Source organism: Amblyomma americanum, chromosome 3 (assembly GCF_052857255.1).
Source record: "Amblyomma americanum isolate KBUSLIRL-KWMA chromosome 3, ASM5285725v1, whole genome shotgun sequence".
Classification (NCBI taxonomy): domain Eukaryota; kingdom Metazoa; phylum Arthropoda; class Arachnida; order Ixodida; family Ixodidae; genus Amblyomma; species Amblyomma americanum.
Window position 1 is genome coordinate 136563778 of NC_135499.1, and position 22637 is coordinate 136586414.

General features: G+C 49.1%; 1 protein-coding gene across 1 annotated transcript in view; it reads right to left on the reverse strand.

Annotated features, from left to right (window-relative positions):
* Nucleotides 1-210: 210 nt before the first annotated feature.
* LOC144124957 (A disintegrin and metalloproteinase with thrombospondin motifs 7-like) overlaps nt 211-22637 on the reverse strand; it is a 130372-nt gene continuing 107945 nt past the window's right edge. The window contains exons 18-20 of the mRNA XM_077657948.1: nt 7164-7493; nt 4279-4458; nt 211-3764 (exon numbers count right to left, since the gene is read on the reverse strand). Coding sequence (XP_077514074.1) covers nt 3609-3764; nt 4279-4458; nt 7164-7493 — 666 coding nt within the window. The 3' untranslated portion in view covers nt 211-3608. The remainder of the gene's footprint in view (nt 3765-4278; nt 4459-7163; nt 7494-22637) is intronic.

Below are 22637 nucleotides of genomic sequence, written 5' to 3' on the forward strand. Positions count from 1 at the left end.
CACAGCACACGGGCGCCTTAGCGTTTTTCCTCCATAAAAACGCAGCCGCCGCGGTCGGGTTCAAACCCGGGAACTCCGGATCAGTAGTCGAGCGCCCTAACCACTGAGCTTAGCGCTTATATAGTTGGTTTTTCAGGGATAGAGAGAGAGAGAGAGAAATAACTTTTTGCGCAGGCCTATAGGAACGGTTTTTTTTCTTTCTTTTTTTTTGAGGAAAGGAATTGACGTGGTAACTGTCTCTCATATCTTGGTGGACACCAGAACCGCGCCTTAAGGAAGGCATAAAGGAGGGAGCGAAAGAATAAAGGAAGAAAGAGGTGCCGTAGTGACGGGCTCCGGAAATTTCGACCACCTGGTGATCCTTAACGTGCACTGACATCGCACAGCACGCGGGCACCTTTTGCGTTTCGCCTCCATCGGAACGCGGCTGCCGCGGTCGGGATCTAACCCGGGTACTCAGTCTCTGTAGACAAGCGCCTTAACTACTGAGCCACCGCGGCGGGTTATAGGAACGGTTACACGAAGAAAAAGACAAAGAATACAGTATAAAAACCTAAGCAGACACGTCTTCCTACTGAGGAAAAAGGATGATCTCGTTGGCTGGATCAAAGGCCCGGTATTACAATTAAATCGTGCAAGCGGCTATTACGTGTTATGACAGCAACTTAAATAACAGCATAAGAAAAGAAACAATAGTTACTGCACTATGCAACTGTGGGTGCGATCATCGAGACTTTCCCTTTAATTTGTCACGTTTGTTTGTTTTATTGTCGCCATTGAAGCGAGTACCGATTAGACGATTAATGTAGCCATCGTCATCCTACCATTCCGGAACATCATGCGGAATTTACTAACGACAGCGTGCGCTGTATATACAGGTATCATCGTGAATAAGTTACGAACGGTTGCAACCAATCCTATTATGGAGGAGGGTGGTCCTTTGCACGCGCGCCTGCTCAGTCCATTTGTATAAAATATTACCAAGGATCCGCCAGGGGCAACACATAAATGTTTATCTCTCCCACCGAGCCGTCCGTACACGGTGCCCTATATATAATGGAAAGATAGAAGCTGTTCCCTTTACAGTTGCAATGCATAAAATCCTATTAGGAAATCCTCGGAAGGTTTGCAGCAATTCCTGACATAGAGGTTAGTAAGCGTCATGGCCATGTTTTGTTGCTCAAGATATCAACGATATATAGGCGCAATAAGGTGGCTTTGTTTCATAATCATGCGATACTGCGTCTCTTTCGCCTTTGCCTACATGTTCTGTACACTGCGCTCCAGATTTAGTTCTCAAGAAAAAAAAATTATCTCGTTGTTCGCAGTAGCATGCTTCGGATATTGGCGACCGCCCGAATTGCTTTATTTTTCTTGCACGACTGCTGAGCAGGCTCTCACTGATCTGTTTCGATTTTGACTTGCATGTTGACGAGTTCGAGCCAATAGGGACGAGTGTTAGCTGCGGTGCGCTACGTCCCACTTGATATACAACCCGAGGGCCCCCTTAATCGAAAAGGGCTCTCCTGTTATTTTCGCGGCTAATGATCCGCTCGCGCAGCTGTGGTTCTGCTGACGGTCTTGTTGGAATGCGTGCGGCGCGTATTTCAGGCGTACTGCCAAAACATTCATCAGTTTTCCACAGTTCATTAACTGTAAAGCTCGTGCACAGAGTCTACCGGCCTGTAGAAGCTAAATAATAGCAGTATGAGCAAACGTAAGCAAGCACAAAAGGTTACTCTGTTTGGAACCACTTTCTGCATCGTTAGCGATAACAGCGCTCCTGGCGGGGAGCATACTGGTTTGTGCGCAAAAAACTGGCGACTGTCTCACTTGTGTCATCAGCTGTCTCTGGCTCTCGCACACGGCGAGCGCGCACAGCTGTGCGGCTGTATGAAACAAGTCTATCCGCCTGGAGCAAGCACGAGACACGCTCGCAGTGAGGAAGCTGTTTGGTAACTGCGGTTGTGTTGCTTTAAACAGAACTTGTGACCAAAGGTAATGCTGCTAGTGGACCCACAACATCAGAGCGCGACGCATTAACGGTAGCAACGTGGTGCGCTTCAAAAGTAGTCGAGCAGTTGAGATCCAGGGAAAAAAAAAAAGAAATTAGGAGCTTCGCGCAAGCACAGCTGGTGGGTTTCAGCTTTCGCTAGAATCGTAGTCAGGAGCACAAGAGCGTCACCGACTCGATCGTGCTCGGTGTGTGTGTAGCAACCCTGTTAGCCCGTACGCTGTGGGCGCGCGTTTAGTAGCTGGTTTCCAGTGCCGAGTCGGATGCTATCGGGCTATGTGGGGTCATTTGTGCGCGCGCGCAGTATTTTTGGCAAGCGTCCAAGGGGCGGGAAAGAAAAGAAGGAAAGGAATAATAAAACGTGCAAGATAAAAATAAAGCTCCGAAACCGGTTCCAACTGAACTACTGTTCTCTTCCTGCCGTCTTATTTGTTGATTATGGTCAAGGCCGCGCTCGGTACGAGTCAGAATGCGCGCGGTTCTCCGTATACTTAATACCCACCTTTCCTTGTGAAGGTCCGACGAAATGCGTGCGGAATCTCGCTGTTGCAAGCCGCGCGCCGTTTGCGGTGCCGGAAAGAGTCGTCCGCCAGCTACATCAACAATGCACGCCTGGGGGTTGAGGGGTTCTGGCGCGGTCGCATCACAGCGGCGAACGTGTGGCAATTAAGACAGTGCCCAATAATTTGGGAAACGTTGCATTTTTTTCTTATAAATATACAAAGGGAGGTAAGCGCACTAGTAGTGCTCGAACATGTGTCGTACTTGCGCGACTTTTCTCAAGTCGTTCACTGTAAAATTAAAAAAACAAAAAGGAGGGCTGCAAATGCAGCAACAAACATTGAACGCTCAAAAAAGGGAGACACAGGTACAAGGCATGCCGTGGTATACACTTGGCCGTACCATCCACGTTGTCCACCAGTACACAAGGAGGTGGCGCACCATTGGAGGACATGTACTCGGGGATGTTAAATTTTTCCCGATGCTTCCACGCACAATACTATTTGGTATCGGTATATCTTTGATCGTTATGGCCGATAGCGCAAAAAAAAAGAATGAAACGTGAATGCGGCGATGAAAGGAAAAGGGGTAAGGAGGATGTGAGGTGTCAGTAAGTGCCACAATGTGCGTTTGTGACCCTTATAAGGTGCAACAAAAAAAAATCAGGGGTAGATAGAAGAATCAGTCAGCGCACATAAGATGTTTGTGGGTCCACGACCTTTTGCTTCGCTTCGAATAGTGTTTTGCACGAGCGTGATAGGCGCTGTGGGCCGCAGTAAAAAAAAAAGTAATAATATTAATGAAATAAACGAAACACAAGGGGGAAATCGGCGTGCCGTTTCCGAAAGTTGAAGAATGTCCGTAGAGAGACAACACAACACCGTAGCGTAACGGAAACGTTTGCACGCTCGCGCGTGAAACCACGACGGACAGAGAGAGGGTGACGCCCGCGGACGGCATTGCACGAATGATGAATCATTTAAAAAACAAACACGATCACGGGGGTAACAAGACAGCGATCCGTGGGCACCACAGGACTGGTGCAAGGGTAGGAGGATAAGGAAAGGGGCACGTGTTCAAAGTCCCGACGCCGCTACGGAGCCAGCCTCGACGAACCGGGTGTGGACTCGTGGCAGGGGCCACGGTTGCAGGCACTCGAGTTGGAGGGTTTCCGCGCGGGGTCGCACCGGTCTCGCAGAGGGCAGGTCACTTCGCGTTGCCGGCTGCCTGGTCCGCACTTGGCTGAGCACTGCAACATGGCATAACGGGGCGTCACAAACTGCCGAAACCTTCATTTGTGTGAGTATGTGTCGCACACTCAAAACGTCAATAAGCCGATATGGGAATAAAATAGGAGTAAGCTGCCCTCTCTTTACGGGCCAGGGTATGCTGGCCATGTTAAGGAGTAGATTTCGATCACTAAATATTCGGAACCCTTACTCTCGGCAACAAATGTGTGTTCCCACTGCAAAGCTTAGCAATTGATGCAGTTAGCAATGGCAGTTCTGTGCATCAGTTCTGTGCATGCGCAGAAACGCGTTAGTGCGGGCCTGCTCTGGCTGAAGAAAGTCGCACGTCCTTTAGTGGCTTTCCTTCTTTCCAACACCACAGTGGCATATGTCTTTCCGAAGCGCGAAATGATCAATCTAAAAATTTACTTTTCTAAAAAAAAAACATAGGTCCGTTCTCAAGACTCTCCACCGCGATACGGTCACTCTCTCGACTAGCAGGAAGGCCGTGCACAGAGCGAAGCGGCATCTTACTCTCGACCACTCGGATGTCTGCCAGGGCACGCACGGGTCGATGTTGCAGGTTGACTTTTCCGGAGGCTTTAAGTGCTGCGTGTGCAGGTAGCAGGACTTCTGGGGCACCTCCTTCTGCGTAACTTTGTCCACGCACTTGACCCGCCGGTGGCGCTCGCCGCCGCCGCACACGCGTGAGCACTGCAGAAATAGAAAGAAAAAAAAAAGAATGCATGAGCTTGGAATGACAAGCCTCTTTAATAATACTAATTGGTTTTTTGGGGAAAGGAAATGGCGCAGTATCTGTCTCATATATCGTTGGACACCTGAACCACGCCGTATGGGCAGGGATGAAGGAGGGAGTGAAAGAAGAAAGAGAAATAGGTGCCGTAGTGGAGGGCTCCCGCATAATTTCGACCACCTGGGGATCTTTAACGTGCACTGACATCGCACAGCACACGGGCGCCTTAGCGTTTTTCCTCCATAAAAACGCAGAAGCCTCTTTGCAGTTCTAAATATTTACCGCTTGTTGCATGGATAGTATGGGGGTCAGGTCAGGGGTCAGTGATAATAATAATAATTGGGTTCTTGGGAAAGGAAATGGGCGCCTGGTGAGGCTGAAGCAGGCGTGAATAATAATAATAATAATAATAATAATAATAATTGGTTTTTTGGGAAAGGAAATGGCGCAGTATCTGTCTCATAAATCGTTGGACACCTGAACCGCGCCGTAAGAGAAGGGATAAAGGAAAAAGTGAAAGAAGAAAGGAAGGAAGAGGTGCCGTAGTGGAGGGCTCCGGAATAATTTCGACCACCTGGGGATCTTTACCGTGCACTGACATCGCACAGCACACGGGCGCCTTAGCGTTTCGCCTCCATCGAAACGCAGCCGCCGCGGTCGGGTTCGCACCCGGGAACTCCGGATCAGTAGCCGAGCGCTCTAACCACTAAGCCACCGCGGCGGGTAAAGTTATCCCCAGGTGTGCGGGAGTCCTCCACTACGGCACCCCTTTCTTCCTTTCTTCTTTCACTCCCTCCTTTATCCCTTCCCTTACGGCGCGGTTCAGGTGTCTGCCGATATGTGATACAGATACTGCGCCATCTCCTTTCCCAAAAAAACCAATTTTCTTCGCTTTGTCGAGGTATTTAGAAACAGTCGGCCGAGGAAAAGTCGCGGCGGCGCTTCTGGATTAACGTTCTATTTTAAAGCATTTTAACTACAAATGATGCGTTTTGAGCGAGTAACTCTTTTCTCTGAACCAGCTAACATAGCTACACTGTGCAATAGTTAGCGATGGCTATGTGATTGTACCTTTTTTTATCTCAATGCGATGAAATATTTGTTTACTTAGTGCTGTACAACTTATTTGTAATTTCTTTCTATTTTGTACCAGCAAGGAATCCGTGTACGATTACCAATGATGCAACGTGTAATCGGGCCTCTGGAAGTGTCCATTAAGTGGGCACGTCCGAATGGGCGTGATTAAACACGCCTGATTCTATTATCGAACGCCTTAATGCACGCACGCACACACACACACACACACACACACACACACACACACACACACACACACACACACACACACACACACACACACACACACACACACACACACACACACACACACACACACACACATATATATATATATATATATATATATATATATATATATATATATATATATATATATATATGTATATAACTTCTGACTTCAGAATTATCACTTAATAGATCGAAATATTTTTCTCAGCACCGACTTATACATTACCTTTTTACACTGCCTTTTTTGTGTGGAAACATTTGACATGACTTTAATGTCAGATTTCTGATCACGCGTGATGGTTTTCTCATGACAATGCGCAATACTGTGCTTTTCTTGCGGAATCACGAAGTGGTCGATGTGTCGAATCTGTTCTTTGCTTCCAGAAAAGACTAGCAACTCTTCCTAGCAACGCCGAAAAGACTAGCAACGCGCAGAGCGCACAATGCAAGCTTTGCAGAGGAAAAATTTAGAGCTTTTATAGAACAAACATTTAGAGTTACCGCACAATGTATAACACGAGGCACATGAGGGATAAAATCAGTCGTAAGTATTTATGACACGAGTTTCGTAAAGTTCATTTTTGAGCGACAATTATTGATGCAACGGCAAGTGAAGTTACAGCCGAGATGACGTAACAGGAAAAGACCGGTCAGCTGTCGCCAAGCAGCTGTCACCTCTCTCATTAAGGGCTGCGACCAATCAGCGCAGACCAAGTCGGTTTCGAGAACACAAGCCCAGGATTGCGCTGGGCCTACATCGAGCTGCGGATTTTTAAATTGAATTGAATTGAATTTATTTCCATAAATATACAATTTATGGGGGATTTAGGAAAAGTTGCCCAGAGCAACTTGACGGGCCTCACACCCTATCTGAGTGCCGCAGCGGCAGGCAGAGCACTAATACATAAAGAAAAACATTGCTGGCTCAAACTTAAGCCATCAAACAGAAATTCAATAGAAAAAAGAAAAGCACAAAAACTAGGAAATACGTTTACACATGGGCAACTAAAAAAAAACTGCACTAAAAAACGTTTACGAGATAAACCCTGAGGAAATAAAGGAGGAATGATTACACATTTTACAGAGGCTAATATCCAACAAAAAAAATCATATAACGATAGCAATCAGCCTCGAAAGCAGTCACAATAATACAAAAAAAAAACAAATGAAGCTACAACTTAGGTCATGCTCAAATATGACAGAAATATTGGTACAATTGTGAAACAGGAGAAGACAGATCAATGTTATTGCGCATGAGGTTATCCACGCCCCTTCTCGTGTAAGCTGTGAGTAAATTGAATTAAATTGAATTAAATGAAAGACGCACCGTGCTTATTGGAGAGGAGGGCAGTCTCACCTTGGACCACTTGGAGGCCCTCCAGGCGTAGCGTGCGTCCTCCAGCACCACCACTTTGCGCGGCACCGGCAGGTCCAGGATGTCGGGCCGGCCCGAGATGCCCGACAGGTTCCAGAAGTCCCCGGGCGCGTCGCCCAGCGGGATGTCCAGCACGGTGTTGGACTGAACATCCAGGACGCTCGCGGTGGGGCGCGGTGCGCTGTCGTTCGTCTTCGCTTCCGCGTCGCAGCCGGTGGTGGCGTTGGCGTCGCCGCTGCACGGCGCGATGGTGACGACCGCCGATGGCTCAGGGGCAGCGCAGAGGTCGGGCCTGTCTGGACCGCAGGTCTCCTGATAACCAAGACGGCAGGACAGACAACACGTCATTCTTCGGAGTTTAGTAGGATGAGTTTAAATAAAATGGAGGCACCTGCAAAAATATTACCGACGATGAAAGGTATACTAATAATAATAATTGGTTTTTGTGTGGAAAGGAAATGGCGCAGTATGCCTCATATATCGGCGGACACCTAAACCGCGCCGTAAGGAAAGAGATAAAGGAGGGAGTGAAAGAAGAAAGGAAGAATGAGGTGCCGTAGTGGAGGGCTCAGGAATAATTTCGACCATCTGGGGATCTTTAACGTGCACCGACATCGCACAGCACACGGGCGCCTTAGCGTTTTGCCTCCATAAAAACGCAGCCGCCGTGGTCGGGTTCGAACCCGGGAACTCCGGATGAGTAGTCGATCGCCCTAACCACTGAGCCACCGCGGCGGGTAAAAGTATACTCGCGTTCTTTGCATTGCCGTGCGCGGCAGCGCCATGCATTGAACTTTCAATGCGAAAGCACTAGTTTACGAGGTCTAGCCGCTTCACAGAGTTTGTGTGAAGCTTAACCTCGAGGGTGATCTTGGCCGAACCATAAAGATATAAAATAAATACTGCCGCGATTGGGATTCGAACCGGTGGCGGCGGGCCCTTCGCTGGCCACTGCACGAGAGCACTATGATATATCGCGACACACTCTCGCTCTGTGCGTTGCACATCGTCGTTTTCATCAACTAATACTACTATCGGACTAATCGCCGCTGGACGTGCCGCCGGCCCAGCAAAGCAATACCTAGAGCCAACTTGACTAAACACATGCTTTCGCACGTCTACCTGGTTTAACTACGTTAAAATCTTGCCACTTTTTTTTTGTTCCTCTACCTGCCACGCATTGACCCTTGGGAAAATCTGACGGCCTTTTTCTATCACCTCTTGGAATGTATTTACAGCCTAAGTCCGTGACCATAATTTACTTCTTTTTGCATAGTTTCCTTTTCTTTTGCAATTCCTATGCTCTATTCTCGAACTGTCTCGCTTCCCCTTTATTTTTGATCTTTTTTCGTCTGCCCCAACATAAAATTTGCCTTTTTTTCTCCGAAGCTATGTGCCCTACGCAGAGTAGCATGTTGGCAGCTCTGAAAATCCCAGCAAAAATTTCACTAAAGAGCTTTCGTTCTTTGTCCTTCGACAGACCATGAGGAACACCGGGTCCACCCTTGCAAAAACTTCTTAAACAGTCTATAGACTGTCCATAGACTTCTGTGTATAAAGTCTATAGACTCTCTATAGACGAACCATAGAGAACAGCCCATAGGCAATACAAATCCTATTCACAGTCTATAGACAACTATTGATTTATGGCCATACACTTTCAGTAGACTTTTGTCTACAGACTATGTGTAGACAAAAATAAGTATCTATAAAAAGCCAATAGAGTGTAGAGGAAGTCTATAGACTGTCTATAGACCATTGCTATAGGGGCGGTACGGCACACATCGTCTACGAGTCGTACTGGGTTGGAACTGCAGGTATGCTGTATAGGTCATGTGACACTGTGCTCCAAGCAGTCGCACCCGGATTGATCCAGATAAGCATGCCAGAAACAGAAATGGCGAAAGTGTCCTTCGAATCGTCGCAAAGGCTGCGTCAGTTGTGGTCATACTTTAACGCTAACACATCTTTGTCTGGGCACCTGTGGCCGTTCGCAAGCGACTTCATTAAGTAAAAATTCCATAATCGCCAAACTTGACAGTCCAAAGAAAATGATATTCGAATCTTTGACAGCCAACGAGGAAGGGGAAAGCCAATCGGAAACTGCACTCATGTAGCATAAGTTTTGAGAATAAGGCCCTCAAACTTTACGCAGCGATTGTAGGCGAAAAAGAAAAAAAGCCAAGGTCAACTTAAATTCGCCGCACAGAGGCCCGTGTCTAATGTACCATACACTCAGAGAAAAGACGCGGTAGTTATAGATAGCGTACCACAACAGCGACCACCTGTCGACAGTACAGCGCAGTTCGGCACATGGCATAAAATAAATTCGGGCAAAACTCAAATAAGAACTCTCCCTAGAAGATATCTCCGCCTTTCGGGCGTCGCAGGGACGTTCGACCGTGAACTGGCGTAGTGCATTCTTTCACACGAGGCTTGCTAACTAACAAGCCAGCCCACCGGCGTCTCCGTCGCGGTAATCCAAACTGCTGGCTCGAGCTGGTTGATCAACAACGTGCTCGGTTGCTCGAGGTTTATTTTTTTATTTATTTTTTAAATCTTTGCTACTTCCTTTTACGTTCGCGCAAGCAGAGGGAAATACACACACAAACGAGGCTAACCTGTCGTCGGCTTCACGACAGCGTATTATCGCCCACTGTCACCAGAAAGTGAAACGAAGCGTGAAAAGCCGCCACTGGCACAACCGCGAGACAGCCAACTTATTTACATCGAGTAAGACGAACGCCAAGAGCCACAAGACCGGCTTAGAAGAAGCCAAGAATCCGGCGTTCTCTTCCCTCGATATCATACACGCCTTTCGCGCGCTGCCCGCACAATCCGGTTCACACGCCAACGAAGATGCCGACGATTGCGAGAGCGGTGACCGCGGAGAAGCGCAGCGCCTTTAATCGAAGCGCACATCGCGATCGTTATCTCCGTGAATGCCTCCGCGTGGCCTCTTATCTGGCCGCTCTCTGAGCAGAATGTAACAGCGGTATAAGTGAAGCGCTGGAACGTGCTACAAATGAATTCATTACCAAATTTGTTTCCTTTCAACCGACAGAAGTGTACTGGGTCGCTCGTTTCAATTCACTGCACGCGCACAGGCAGTCGGAAACGTGAAACGGGAACACAAAAGCGATGATTGGGCAATGTTTTTGTCGGCAGCCGCGCTTTTTTTTCTTCTTTTTTTTACGCGCCACTGAGTACTGCGAGCACAGACGGCGTTAAGTGAGAACTCACAGCAGGCCGACCTGCAGGTGTAGTGGATTCTTAATGTGCCGATCAGTATCTGCCATACCTCTTTGAGGTGAGTGTTGCGTATCCCAGACGTGAAGACTCGCACCGCACGGTCAGGGTACATAAAGCTTCTTAGATGTCAACGAAGCACTTTCAGCTGCGTTTGGGTGTATATATATACACACACACACATACAAACCTGTTGCGGTATCCTTCAATCACCTGCCTGCATTTTTTTTTCGTTTTTCTTCGTCTCTTTAATCAGCATGCTTTTTTTTAAATGATAGATCTATTTGATGCTTCTCCGCGAAAGTTCCGCGAAGCCACTTTTTTCTAATCGCGGATTGTGACGTCAGCCATGAGGTGATCTTCATCCTGCAGCTCCGAGACAAACAAGACACCCATATATACAGTTTAACCACGTACCGCCCTAATTTCACAGCGCACCTGTCCACACACTGCGACGAGCTCTTTGTGGAGTTGCTGCAGCATGCGCTGTAGCACATATATGCACTGCCGCCCGCAAGCAGTAAAGCACGGCTCAGTAGCAGATCATTTATAATGCAAGAAAAAAAAGAACAAGATTCACCACCCACTTCGTTGCGATGCATCATGCAATATTCGCGCAAGATTTTTCTGAAGCTGCAACGACGGGGAACAAGCGCTTGCATACTACCATGAGGGGCAAGCGCATGAACCGGGATGTGTACTCGTAAACGAGTTAGCGAACTTAAATATTTTCAGAATTTCGCCGGCCAGCCTACCTGGATCCACTGCGAAACGGACAGGAAGCGAGGCAGCAAGATTTATGGCGCGCCTCCATTATACAACACCGGGGACGATGCGAACACGGCGCCCTTTCACGTACGCCGTGCATGTTTGCGTTTCCCGCCCAACTCTTAAGCCCCCCTGAGCCGTGTGCTCGGTGAATCATTCATACCACTCTCTCGTCGGCATGGCTGCTTTTTGTCACTACGATTAAAATCCGTGCCGCGAGAACGACCAGGCAGGATGTGTAAGAGAAAAAAATATCTAAATAACTCAAATATTCCACGCCGGCGTGTAGGAGCACCCGCCGCGGTGGCTCAGTGGTTAGGGCGCTCGGCTACTGATCCGGAGTTCCCGGGTTCGGACCCGACCGCGGCGGCTGCGTTTTTATGGAGGCAAAACGCTCAGGCGCTCGTGTGCTGTGCGCTGTCAGTGCACGTTAAAGATCCCCAGGTGGTCGAAATTATTCCGGAGCCCTCCACTACGGCACCTCTTTCTTCCTTTCTTCTTTCACTCCTTCCTTTATCTCGTCCCTTACGGCGCGGTTCAGGTGTCCGCCGATATATGAGACAGATACTGCGCCATTTCCTTTCGCCAAAAAAACAAATTATTATTATTGTAAGCACTGTGAGTGACCTTCATCTTCATCTCAGCGTAATCATCATCGGTCATCGGGTCGTGCGAAGAAGACGAAGTGTTGCTAAGCTGTGACTAGTCGGTAGCTGCTGCTTCGGCCTACCTGAAGTAAAAAGGTGAATTTGCTGGTGCGTTCTTCTGCCTCACAAGTGGTGGAGGTGACTCCTGATCCCAGCGTCCTCAACGCGGCACCCCCTGGAGCTCCGTTCCGGTCGTGTTCTTGGCGGCACATCAACCGCCATGGCGCAGTCACATCCCCCTGCTCTCACCGTTCCGGCGCCTGTAGCTACCGATGGGCATCCCACGGCTGCCCATGCCACCTCTGCACCACTGACGTCCCAAGGTGCACTTGCTCAGCACCATTTGACCCACCCAACTTGGTCAGTTACCTCACGTCAGCGCGACCCTCCGGTTTTCGCCGGTCTCCGCGGTGACGACGTCGAAGACTGGCTACAGCAGTACGATCGGGTGAGCGCTTTTAACGGTTGGGACGCTTCTATGAAGCTACTCAACGTCTCATTCTACCTGAGTGACGTGGCTAAGACGTGGTTCCTCAACCATGAGGACGCCATTCCTGACTGGCCTCAATTCACGACACAGATCCGCCAGATATTTGGAACTGTTGGTGCTGGTCCGACCTCTTTTCAAAAGAAGCTAGAGACCCGTGTGCAGCTTCCAGGAGAGACATACACATCATACATTGAGGACGTACTCGCCCTTTGCCGGCGAGTTAACAATGGCATGGTCGAGGCTGAACGTGTCGGACATATTTTAAAAGGAATTGGCTCTTTTGCCTACGCAGCTCTAGCTGCCCAAAATCCCGTCACGGTGGCAGACATTCGTGCCACTTGCCAGCGACTTGACTATCTACAGTCGCGCCGCCTCAACAACACCTGGGATCCGAGCCAAATTCCCGAAACTGATCTGCGCACCATCATACGATCTATAATACGGGAAGAGCTCCACAATGATATTTCGTCGGTTCCTGCCTTCTCACGCCCACCTGCTCAATCTACTGGGTTGCGTGGCATTATCAAGGAGGAGCTTACTTCACTCAATCGTCCCATGGCTACAGAACCACCAGCCCCTCCCTACGTTCCGACGTATGCTGAAGTCACTGCGGCTCCTCCTCCTTGTCCTCCTGTCCATCACGCGCCCGTCTCACCCAGCCTCGCCGCCCTGTCCCCGCGACCACCGGTGTATGGTAATTGGCGGCCTCTCCCACCTCGTCCAGTATGTTTCTACTGCGGAATCCGCGGCCATGTAACACGCGTTTGTCGCCGACGACTGCGAGATGAGCGTGCGAGCTATGGGTACGTTCGACGTGACGACGCCTACCAGCTTCCTCCTCACCAGTACTACACCGATAATGACCTCCGTCCCTCTTCCTCCCCGTCGACTTCTCCTGACCGGTCTAGGACAGCACGGCCATCGCGTCGTCGCTCCCCGTCACCCTTTCGCCGGACTTCGTCGCCCCTTCGCCCTCCATCTTCAGCTTCTGCCCGCCAAACGGAAAACTAACCTGTGCAGTTTCCGGAGGTAAAACTGCACCGCCTGTCGTCGCTCCAATTCCTCCTCTGCTCCCATCAAACATGTTGACTGTATTCCTTGAGGGACATGAACTGGAAGCTTTAATTGATACCGGCGCCGCTATTTCTATTATGAAACTTGACTTGTGTTTAAAACTGCGAAAAGTGCGCACACCTTATACCGGTCCTCCTTTACGTGCTGCAAATGGACAGAATATTAACCCTTGTGGAGCGTGTACAGCCCGAGTCACCATTGATGGCATCTTGCACTTCATTGAGTTTGCTGTCCTATCCTCCTGTGTCCATCAACTCATCTTCGGCTGGGATTTCCTCCAAAACGCCTCAGCAGTCATTACGTGTTCCCCTCCCACTATTGAAGTCACTGAATGCAACATTCTTGCCGATAGAGAACCACTTTCTTCCCGTGTAGTTATGCTTGCCGATCACGTCCTCTATCCGGGCAACGAAGATATTCTATCTGTGACTTCTGACGCCGTCACCGATGGCGACGTCCTGATTACACCCAGCCCTCGTCTCCTGTCAAGAGGTATTATCATCATCGTGTCCCTTCTTCGCTTCTCCAGCGGTTCTTCTCTTCTCGCCGCATTCAACACCACATCAGAGCCCATTCTTCTGCGACGCGACTCTACTGTTGCATCAATTGCTTCCGCCCAGCCTGTCACACTTCTTCCCATTTCCACCTCCGATCGCTCTGATTCATCCCCTGCCTCGCTCAGTGCAGCACTTCGCCACACGATCAGCACCGACCTGACAACAGACCAGACAGACGCATTGCTCGCTGTATTGAACAAGCACGCAGACTCGTTCGACGTCAATTCCGGCACACTGGGTCAAACCGCTGCAGCAACGCATCGCATACTCACCGACGGATCAAGCATAGTTAGACGCCGGCCTTATCGTGTTTCTCCAACCGAGCGCAAAGTTATTCAGGAAAATGTTGCTGACATGCTTGCACGCAACATCATACGCCCATCGTCTAGTTCCTGGTCATCGCCTGTTGTGCTAGTGCAAAAAAAAGACGGTTCGGTTCGTTTTTGTGTAGATTACCGTGCTCTAAACAGAATAACTCGTAAGGATGTGTATCCCCTCCCTCGAATTGACGACGCCCTCGATTGTTTGCAAGGTGCCCAATTTTTCTCCAGCCTTGACTTAAGATCAGGCTACTGGCAGATCCCCATGAATGAAGATGATAAAGAGAAGACCGCCTTTGCAACACCGGACGGTTTATACGAATTCAATGTAATGCCTTTTGGACTCTGCAACGCTCCTGCTACATTCGAGCGTATGATTGACACAGTTCTCCGCGGCCTCAAATGGAAAACATGTCTCTGTTACTTAGATGACATCGTCATTTTTTCTTCGTCATTTCCTGATCACCTTACTCGTCTCGATGAAGTTTTGACAGCACTTTCCAGCGCTGGCCTACAGCTAAACACGAAGAAATGCCGTTTTGCATCAAAATCCATTAAAGTTCTTGGCCATCTCGTAAGCAGCGAAGGAATTAAGCCTGACCCTGAAAAAATCGCTGCTGCGCTGCACTTTCCCCGTCCAACTCGGGTCAAAGATCTCCGCAGTTTCCTCGGCTTGGCATCATACTTCCGCAGATTCATCCGCAATTTCGCCTCTATTGCCTCACCTTTACATGCGCTTCTTCACAACGACACGCCTTTCATCTGGTCTCCTGCTTGCGAAGAAGCATTTGAAACTCTGAAGCGTGCTCTGACTTCGGGTCCCGTCCTCTGCCATTTTGATGATAAAGCACCGACAATTTTGCACACCGACGCCAGTAGCCATGGCATTGGCGCTGTCCTTCTGCAACGCCAAAACACCTCTACAGAAAATGTTGTTGCCTATGCGAGCCGAACTCTGACTTCTGCGGAACAAAACTACACTATTACCGAACAAGAATGTCTCGCCGTCGTCTGGGCTGTTCAGAAGTTTCGTCCTTACCTGTACGGCCGTCACTTCACAGTCGTCACTGACCACCACGCCCTATGCTGGTTATCCACTTTGAAAAATCTGTCCGGTCGTCTCGGGCGGTGGATCCTCCGCCTTCAAGAGTACGACTTTACTGTCACTTACAAATCGGGCAAGAAGCACAAGGACGCCGACGCTCTCTCTCGTTGCCCTATTGCTTTGCCGTCGCAACCCATGTCCTCGCATTCCTCTCCTGTCCCAACGGAGTCAAGCCATATAAACCCTACAGTTATGCAGTCTTTGAGCGCCGCCTCTATTGCTCCCATGCCAGATATACACTGCAATCTTGCTCACCACCAGAGTGCTGACCCTTACTGTCAAAAGCTGATTGATAGTCTCAGCGGTGTTCTTAGACCTCCAAATGCCCGTCTCCGTCGTCGGCTCAAAAATTTCAAGTTACAGGATGGCACATTATTTTGGCACAACTACAGCCCACTGGGCCACACATGGGTTCCCGTAATTCCTTCTTCCCTGCGTCCTCAAGTTCTACAAGCCTTCCACGACGACCCCACCGCAGGTCACCTTGGGTACCACAAAACCTATGACCGCATCAAACGTCGTTTCTTCTGGCCTGGCCTTTCAACCTCAGTATTAAAATACGTAGCGTCTTGCATCCCTTGTCAACGACGCAAGCGGTCTACGTCGCCTCCTGCCGGTCTCTTGCAACCTCTCCCATGTCCTTCCACACCTTTCGAAGTCGTCGGAATCGACTTGTATGGACCCCTGCCCTTGACTCCAGCTGGCAACCGCTGGGTCGTTACTGCCGTTGACCACCTCACCCGATACGCTGAAACCGCAGCACTTCCTTCCGGCTCCGCTTCCGAAATCGCCAACTTCTTCCTCCACACCATACTTCTTCGCCACGGCGCCCCTCGCCTCCTCCTTAGCGATCGTGGCAAGTCGTTCCTCTCCACCGTCCTCGCCGCAGTGCTTCATGCTTCAGGCACGGTGCATAAAACTACATCTCCTTACCACCCTCAGACCAATGGCCTCACAGAACGCTTTCATCGCACCCTTTCTGATATGCTATCCACCTACATTCACCCTCAGCACAACAACTGGGACTCTTTACTCCCCTTTGTAACCTTCGCCTACAACACTGCCGTTCAACGAACCACCACCTACTCTCCGTTTTTTCTTGTTTATGCCCGCCATCCTACCTTCTCCCTCGAAGCATCTTTCTTCACAGCTTCTACTCCTTCTGCCGCGCCTTCCCACGAACAGTTCGTGTCTCGTATCGCCCACTGCCGTGATCGTGCCCGCCTTCAAACTGAAGCCACTCAAGCTTCCAGGAAAAGCACGTATGATGCGACTCATCGCTCAGTGTCTTTCCGCCCTGGAGACGAAGTGCTACTCTGGACACCTACTCGCATCCCCGGCCTGTGTGAAAAGTTTCTGAGCCGTTTTATTGGCCCGTACACGGTTCTGGAACAAACTTCCCCTGTAAACTATCTCATCACACCTGCATCGCCTGTTCGCGATCGTCGGTGTCGCGGCACCGAGATTGTGCACGTGTCGCGCTTGAAACCCTTTAACCGCCGACCTTAAGATTTAATTTGCGACCAGGATGGTCGCTTTCGTTCGGGAGGGGGAATGTTGTAAGCACTGTGAGTGACCTTCATCTTCATCTCAGCGTAATCATCATCGGTCATCGGGTCGTGCGAAGAAGACGAAGTGTTGCTAAGCTGTGACTAGTCGGTAGCTGCTGCTTCGGCCTACCTGAAGTAAAAAGGTGAATTTGCTGGTGCGTTCTTCTGCCTCACATTATTATTATTATTATTATTATTATTATTATTATTATTATTATTATTATTATTATTATTATTATTATTATTATTATGTAGGAGCAGGCAGTCAGGGGAAATTATTGCTGAGTCGAAGTCTTCTCCGCATTATATACACGCCATTGCTTTTTATAAGTGTGTTTGATATACGTTATGTATGTACCATTGCCAGAGCGACTGTGTTTCGGTATACAAGAATTTCACGGAGCCCCCGTGACACAAATTAAAGTGAATTGAAGCGAGAAAATCATCGGCGTACACAAGCACTTGCTGGCCGCGTGCCTTCACAACTATCGTTAGGCTGTTTTAGCGTTATGCATACCGCTACCGTTGGCACTACTGTCAGGCACCAGCCACGCACAGGCACTGCGCGCGTGTGCAGACAGTGGACCATCCTTTATAATTTCTACCTCATCGCCACTATTCCGATCGTGCAAGGAACTGCGCGTGTGCATGCCACACGCACGCATTTAGCGTCCGGTAACGGTAGCTGTATACAGGGTGTTGCTTTACACAGTTCTTAAAAACCGGCTTTTTGAGTTAGAAGGCATAGCATTGTCAGCAGTGTCAGACGTCAGAATACAGCTAAGACGTGCTAACTAGCAGGCTGGATAACTAATACTGAGTAGTTAACTTTATTACTGTTAGCCTCCTTAATTATTAGAGGCGTGTAGACCACTGTAATTATTACGCATATCAGTGTTTAGCATTTCGAAAATGCTGCCACCCTCGACACTGTGGCTCAACAAATTTTGGTCATTTCGACAACTTACGTGCACTGGAGAGGTTGCTTTGCCTGCAAGCTTCTCTAAAGCACATGCATTTTGGCGCCAGGGCGCCAAAATTTGTTCGACCACAGCGCCGAGGGTGACTGCATTTGAGAAATTCTAAAACTGGTATGGAGTGTGCGATTCTTGGGGGGGGGGGGGGGGGGGGTTGGTGAGGGGGAGAGTGGTGGGAAGAGGAGGAATGCGCAGTCCGGTAACTGCCTCCTTTCTTGGATAAAATTACGGTGGGCTACACGTCTCTCAATATTTAAGGAGCCTAACAGCAATAGTTAAAAAGTTAACTATTCAATATTAGTTAGCCAGCCTGCTACTTAGCACGTCTTAGGCCCTTTTCACCAGCTGCGAATTTCACCGCCCGACACTGCGAATTTGTTCGGCCTGCGGCTGGAGTGGGCCTCCAGTTTAGCCGCAGAGGGCTTACGAGCGATTTCCGTCCGGTTGGAATTCATTGGCAGACCGAACGAATTCGCAGCGTCGGGCGGTGAAATTCGCAGCATGTGAAACGGGTCTCAGCTGTATTCTGATGTACTATACCTCTGACAATGCTAGGCCAAAAAAAAAAAAGTGCGCTTCTAACTCGAAATGCCTATTTTTAGAAATTGTGTGAAGTCTAAGGTGAAACACCCTTATAATAATTGTTTTTGTTTTTTTGGTGAAAGGAAATGGCGCAGTATCTGTCTCATATATCGTTGGACACCTGAACCGCACCGTAAGGGAAGGGATAAATGAGGGAGTGAAAGAAGAAAGGAAGAAAGAGGTGCCGTAGTGGAGGGCTCAGAAATAATTTCTACCACCTGGGGATCTTTAACACTGACATCGCACAGCACACGGGCGCCTTAGCGTTTTTCCTCCGTAAAAACGCAGCCGCCGCGGTCGGGTTCGAAACGCCCTGTATATACGGTAATGCTGTGCGAAAGCGTTCCAGTAGAACGTCTTTACTTAGCGTTATTGTGTACCGCTAATGTGGGGCGCTGGCTCGGGCGCGTGTTTTGTAGCGCATGCAAAGCTTGTGGAGAACATGGTTACCACGTTGTCGGGCACTGTTAGCACATCTTTAGCTGACTGCGCATGCGCGCAGTACAGCGAACGCTCTACGGTGGCAGTAAACGGTATACGCCAAAAAGTCCTTGCGATCTAATAGTCTCCCGGATATTCCAGGCCCGCGCATATAATGCGCTTAAATTTCCCTACTGAAACGTTCCATACGAGTCGCTCGTACGGAATTGTGGGAATATGGAGTCCATATGATGTGGAAATATATATAGACATCCGTACATTGTCTGTACGACGTCGATAATAAACTTTTTTGTATGGCTTCCGCATGATGCGCATGACGTCATATGGAGTCCGTAAGTTTCCATACGCGCTTTCCATAAAGTCCGCACCGATTCCAACACTCTATACTGACTCCACATAATGCATGTGGAAGTATATGGAACTATGGGACTCGCCTTAGGAAAATTTCAGTGGGGTTCGCTGGCAAAATGAGACCTTTTTTGCAAAGAGTTCGCAACAATAATTGAACGCGTGAAACAGTTCAGCTGCGTGAAAGAGCGACCGAACCTCGAAACAATAGACGGTTCAAAGTTGTAATAATATGCTTAACTATGCTGAATTCGCACACACATATACAGCTGAACTATTGTTCCTTTCTTACCGTCAAAGCGCTGAGCCGTTGCAGCAGACACGAATCTGTCTTATTACTCCTTCCAGTGCACCGAAGTCGTCTGGTTTTGCATAGCCTCGCCGTCGAACCGTTATTCTTAATCAGGACGAATGCTGGTCGCGGTTTGCGCAAAGCAGGAATGGGAGGTCACTGGAAGACGTCACTGTCTCGCAGTAGGCTCGAGTGATGATACTTATTACGATAACGGCGAAGGAACCTACTGCGCAATCCGTACGGCCGATGAAACAAGGCGTAAGCTGAGGGGAGTTCGCAGCGCAGTGCAGAGAGGACGTGTTTCTCAACGCATTTGCATACAGTGAAGATAGCACGCAAGAGGGAAAAATAAAAACTGCAAGCTTCTATTGTTCGACAAGATCCGTCTCCGACAACGAACGATACACCCCGGTGATGAAAAGTTAAATGGCTCCACTCCCGTTTCTAACTACATTCGCGCTCCAATTCACAAAGCTATATCGTCGTGTTTCGCCGTCATTTACGAGTCCCTTATATATAATTGTCTATAGACTTTCTATAGACTCATTTTAGACTCTATTGCCTTCCTATAGATATTTCATTTTGTCTATTTATAGTCTATAGACAAAAGTTTACTAAATGTGTATGGCCATAAAACTATAAATTGAATCCCTTTAAAAACGTTCCAGAGGCTTTCTATAGACCCTTTGTAGACTCTACTACACCTACAGATATTTCCTTTGTCGATTCAAAGTGTATCGACAAAAGTCTACTAAAGATGTACAACCATAAATGTATAGGTTGTCTATAAACTGTCTATAGGCAAAAGTTTACTAAAGGTGTATGGCAACACACACGCGCACACACACACACACACACACACACGCGCGCGCGCGCACGCACACACACACACACACACACACACACACACACACACACACACACACACACACACACACACACACACACACACACACACACACACACGCACGCACGCACGCACACACACACACACACACACACACACACACACACACACACACACACACACACACACACACACACACACACACACACACACACACGTGTGTGTGTGTAGATTGTCTTTAGACTGTCTACATACTTTATTGGTGTCATTCTAAGGAACAGTGTATAGACTGAACTCTACAGAAACTTTTGTAAGAGAATGCCCACTACGTCGCTCATCAAGAACATAATAATAATAAAAGTCAATTGGTGCGGAAAAGCAGATTGAAACGGGAGACGGGAAGGAGGGGGGGGGGGGGGGGGCGTTTGCTTTAACGCTCTCACGGCGACGCTGTACACGTGCTGGGCGCGCACAGGCGGCCAGCGTGCCGTGCGCGCGTAGGCGCCCCCGTACACGGGTCGATGGGCGAGCTAACCGCGCGTCGGAAGCCAAGGCCACGCGCGGCAGACACAACCGCGGGGGTCTTTCCCAAGGAATCTCTGCTGTGCCGCCCACAGCACAGCACCGCGGCGTCACGCACGGGCCAGAGTCGGTGGACGAGCACCTCGCGTGATCCGCCGTCTTTTGTACAGCTGAGCCGCCGGCCGAGGTGGTGGCGGGAGAGGCGGGTGCAGTTTTGTGCGACCAGCCGCCGCCTTGGGAAGTATGCGTGCAGCGGCACGCACCACCAGCGACCGCTGTCCCTCCTGTTGCGCACGCGACCGAAGACGCGGCCCGTACTACGCGAATACAGGAACAATTCGATCGTGAGGGAATGGATCAAACCGCTGCACTGGCGACGACATATACCGTGAGCCGACACGATATCGCGAAACGAAAAGTAGTACTGCGCCGATTCGCCCAACGAATATATAATTATAATTGGTTTTTGGGGAAAGGAAATGGCGCAGTATCTGTCTCATATATCGTTGGACACCTGAACCGCGCCGCAAGGGAAGGGATAAAGAAGGGAGTGAAAGAAGAAAGGAAGAAAGAGGTCCCGTAGTGGAGGGCTACGGAATAATTTCGACCACCTGGGGATCTTTAACGTGCACTGACATCGCACAGCACACGGGCGCCTTAGCGTTTTGCCTCCATAAAAACGCAGCAGCCGCGGTCGGGTTCCAGCCCGGGAACTCCGGATCAGTAGTCGAGCGCCCTAACCACTGAGCCAGCGCGGCGGGGCAACGAATATATGCACTTTTCCTTTCCACGGCATTTTTTTTCTTTGCCAGTTGCATGCACATTACCTTTTTTTTCCCCCTCCGACGTCCCTATTTGTTTCCTTTACCTCCCTTCGGGGCTCTCCTTTCGAGAGAGCTTAGTTTGTAACTCTTTAGTCTGGTTTAGTAGCTTGGACTGAAGAATTATTGTGGGACAATAAAAAGAACGAAAAATAAAGTGTTCCTTCCCGTGCCACAAAGTATAACGGGGCTGTAGCATTTAATCAAGCCTGGCAGCAGTGACGTTACTTGCAGCATGCAAAGCACAATAAAGGTAGAGAGCGAACTCTGACTTTTCGCCGAAGGTTCGCGGCGCAACTGCAGTCGTCGAAATTTTAATGGCGTCTGGATGCCACCGGCGTCATAATGCAACCAAGTGGCGGCAATCAAAAAACAATTAAAGCCAATGCAAAATTCTAAGGGGAGAATGCAGACCTGTACCTACGGTATGGGCCTGCAAAAAGAAACCAAGTCAAACTCAGCCACAGTGGGAGGGGTGGGAGGCGGCACTGTCTATCTCGGACAAAGGACGTCGACGTCATCCTTATCGAACGAGCAACGGCAGCAGCTTACGCCAATGGAGTCCGAGACTAAAGACACCACCTTTCTCTTCCTCACCCTCTAACTGTACTGCAATAAATATTTTCATCATCATATGCAGAGAACGTATTCTAACAAGGTTTACTCGGTGTGTGCGACATTTGTAATGCAGATAAGACTAGGCCTCCGAAATATCCCCCTCCGAAAGATGTCCCCTCATTAATTTCTCGCTCCGCTGAAGACTAATTCATCTATAATGTTTTCATCGTACCTGGGAATACTATATGTGTACGTGGCAGCGATGTTATACAGTGATCCAGGCAATAGTTGAGAAGAAAAACCAA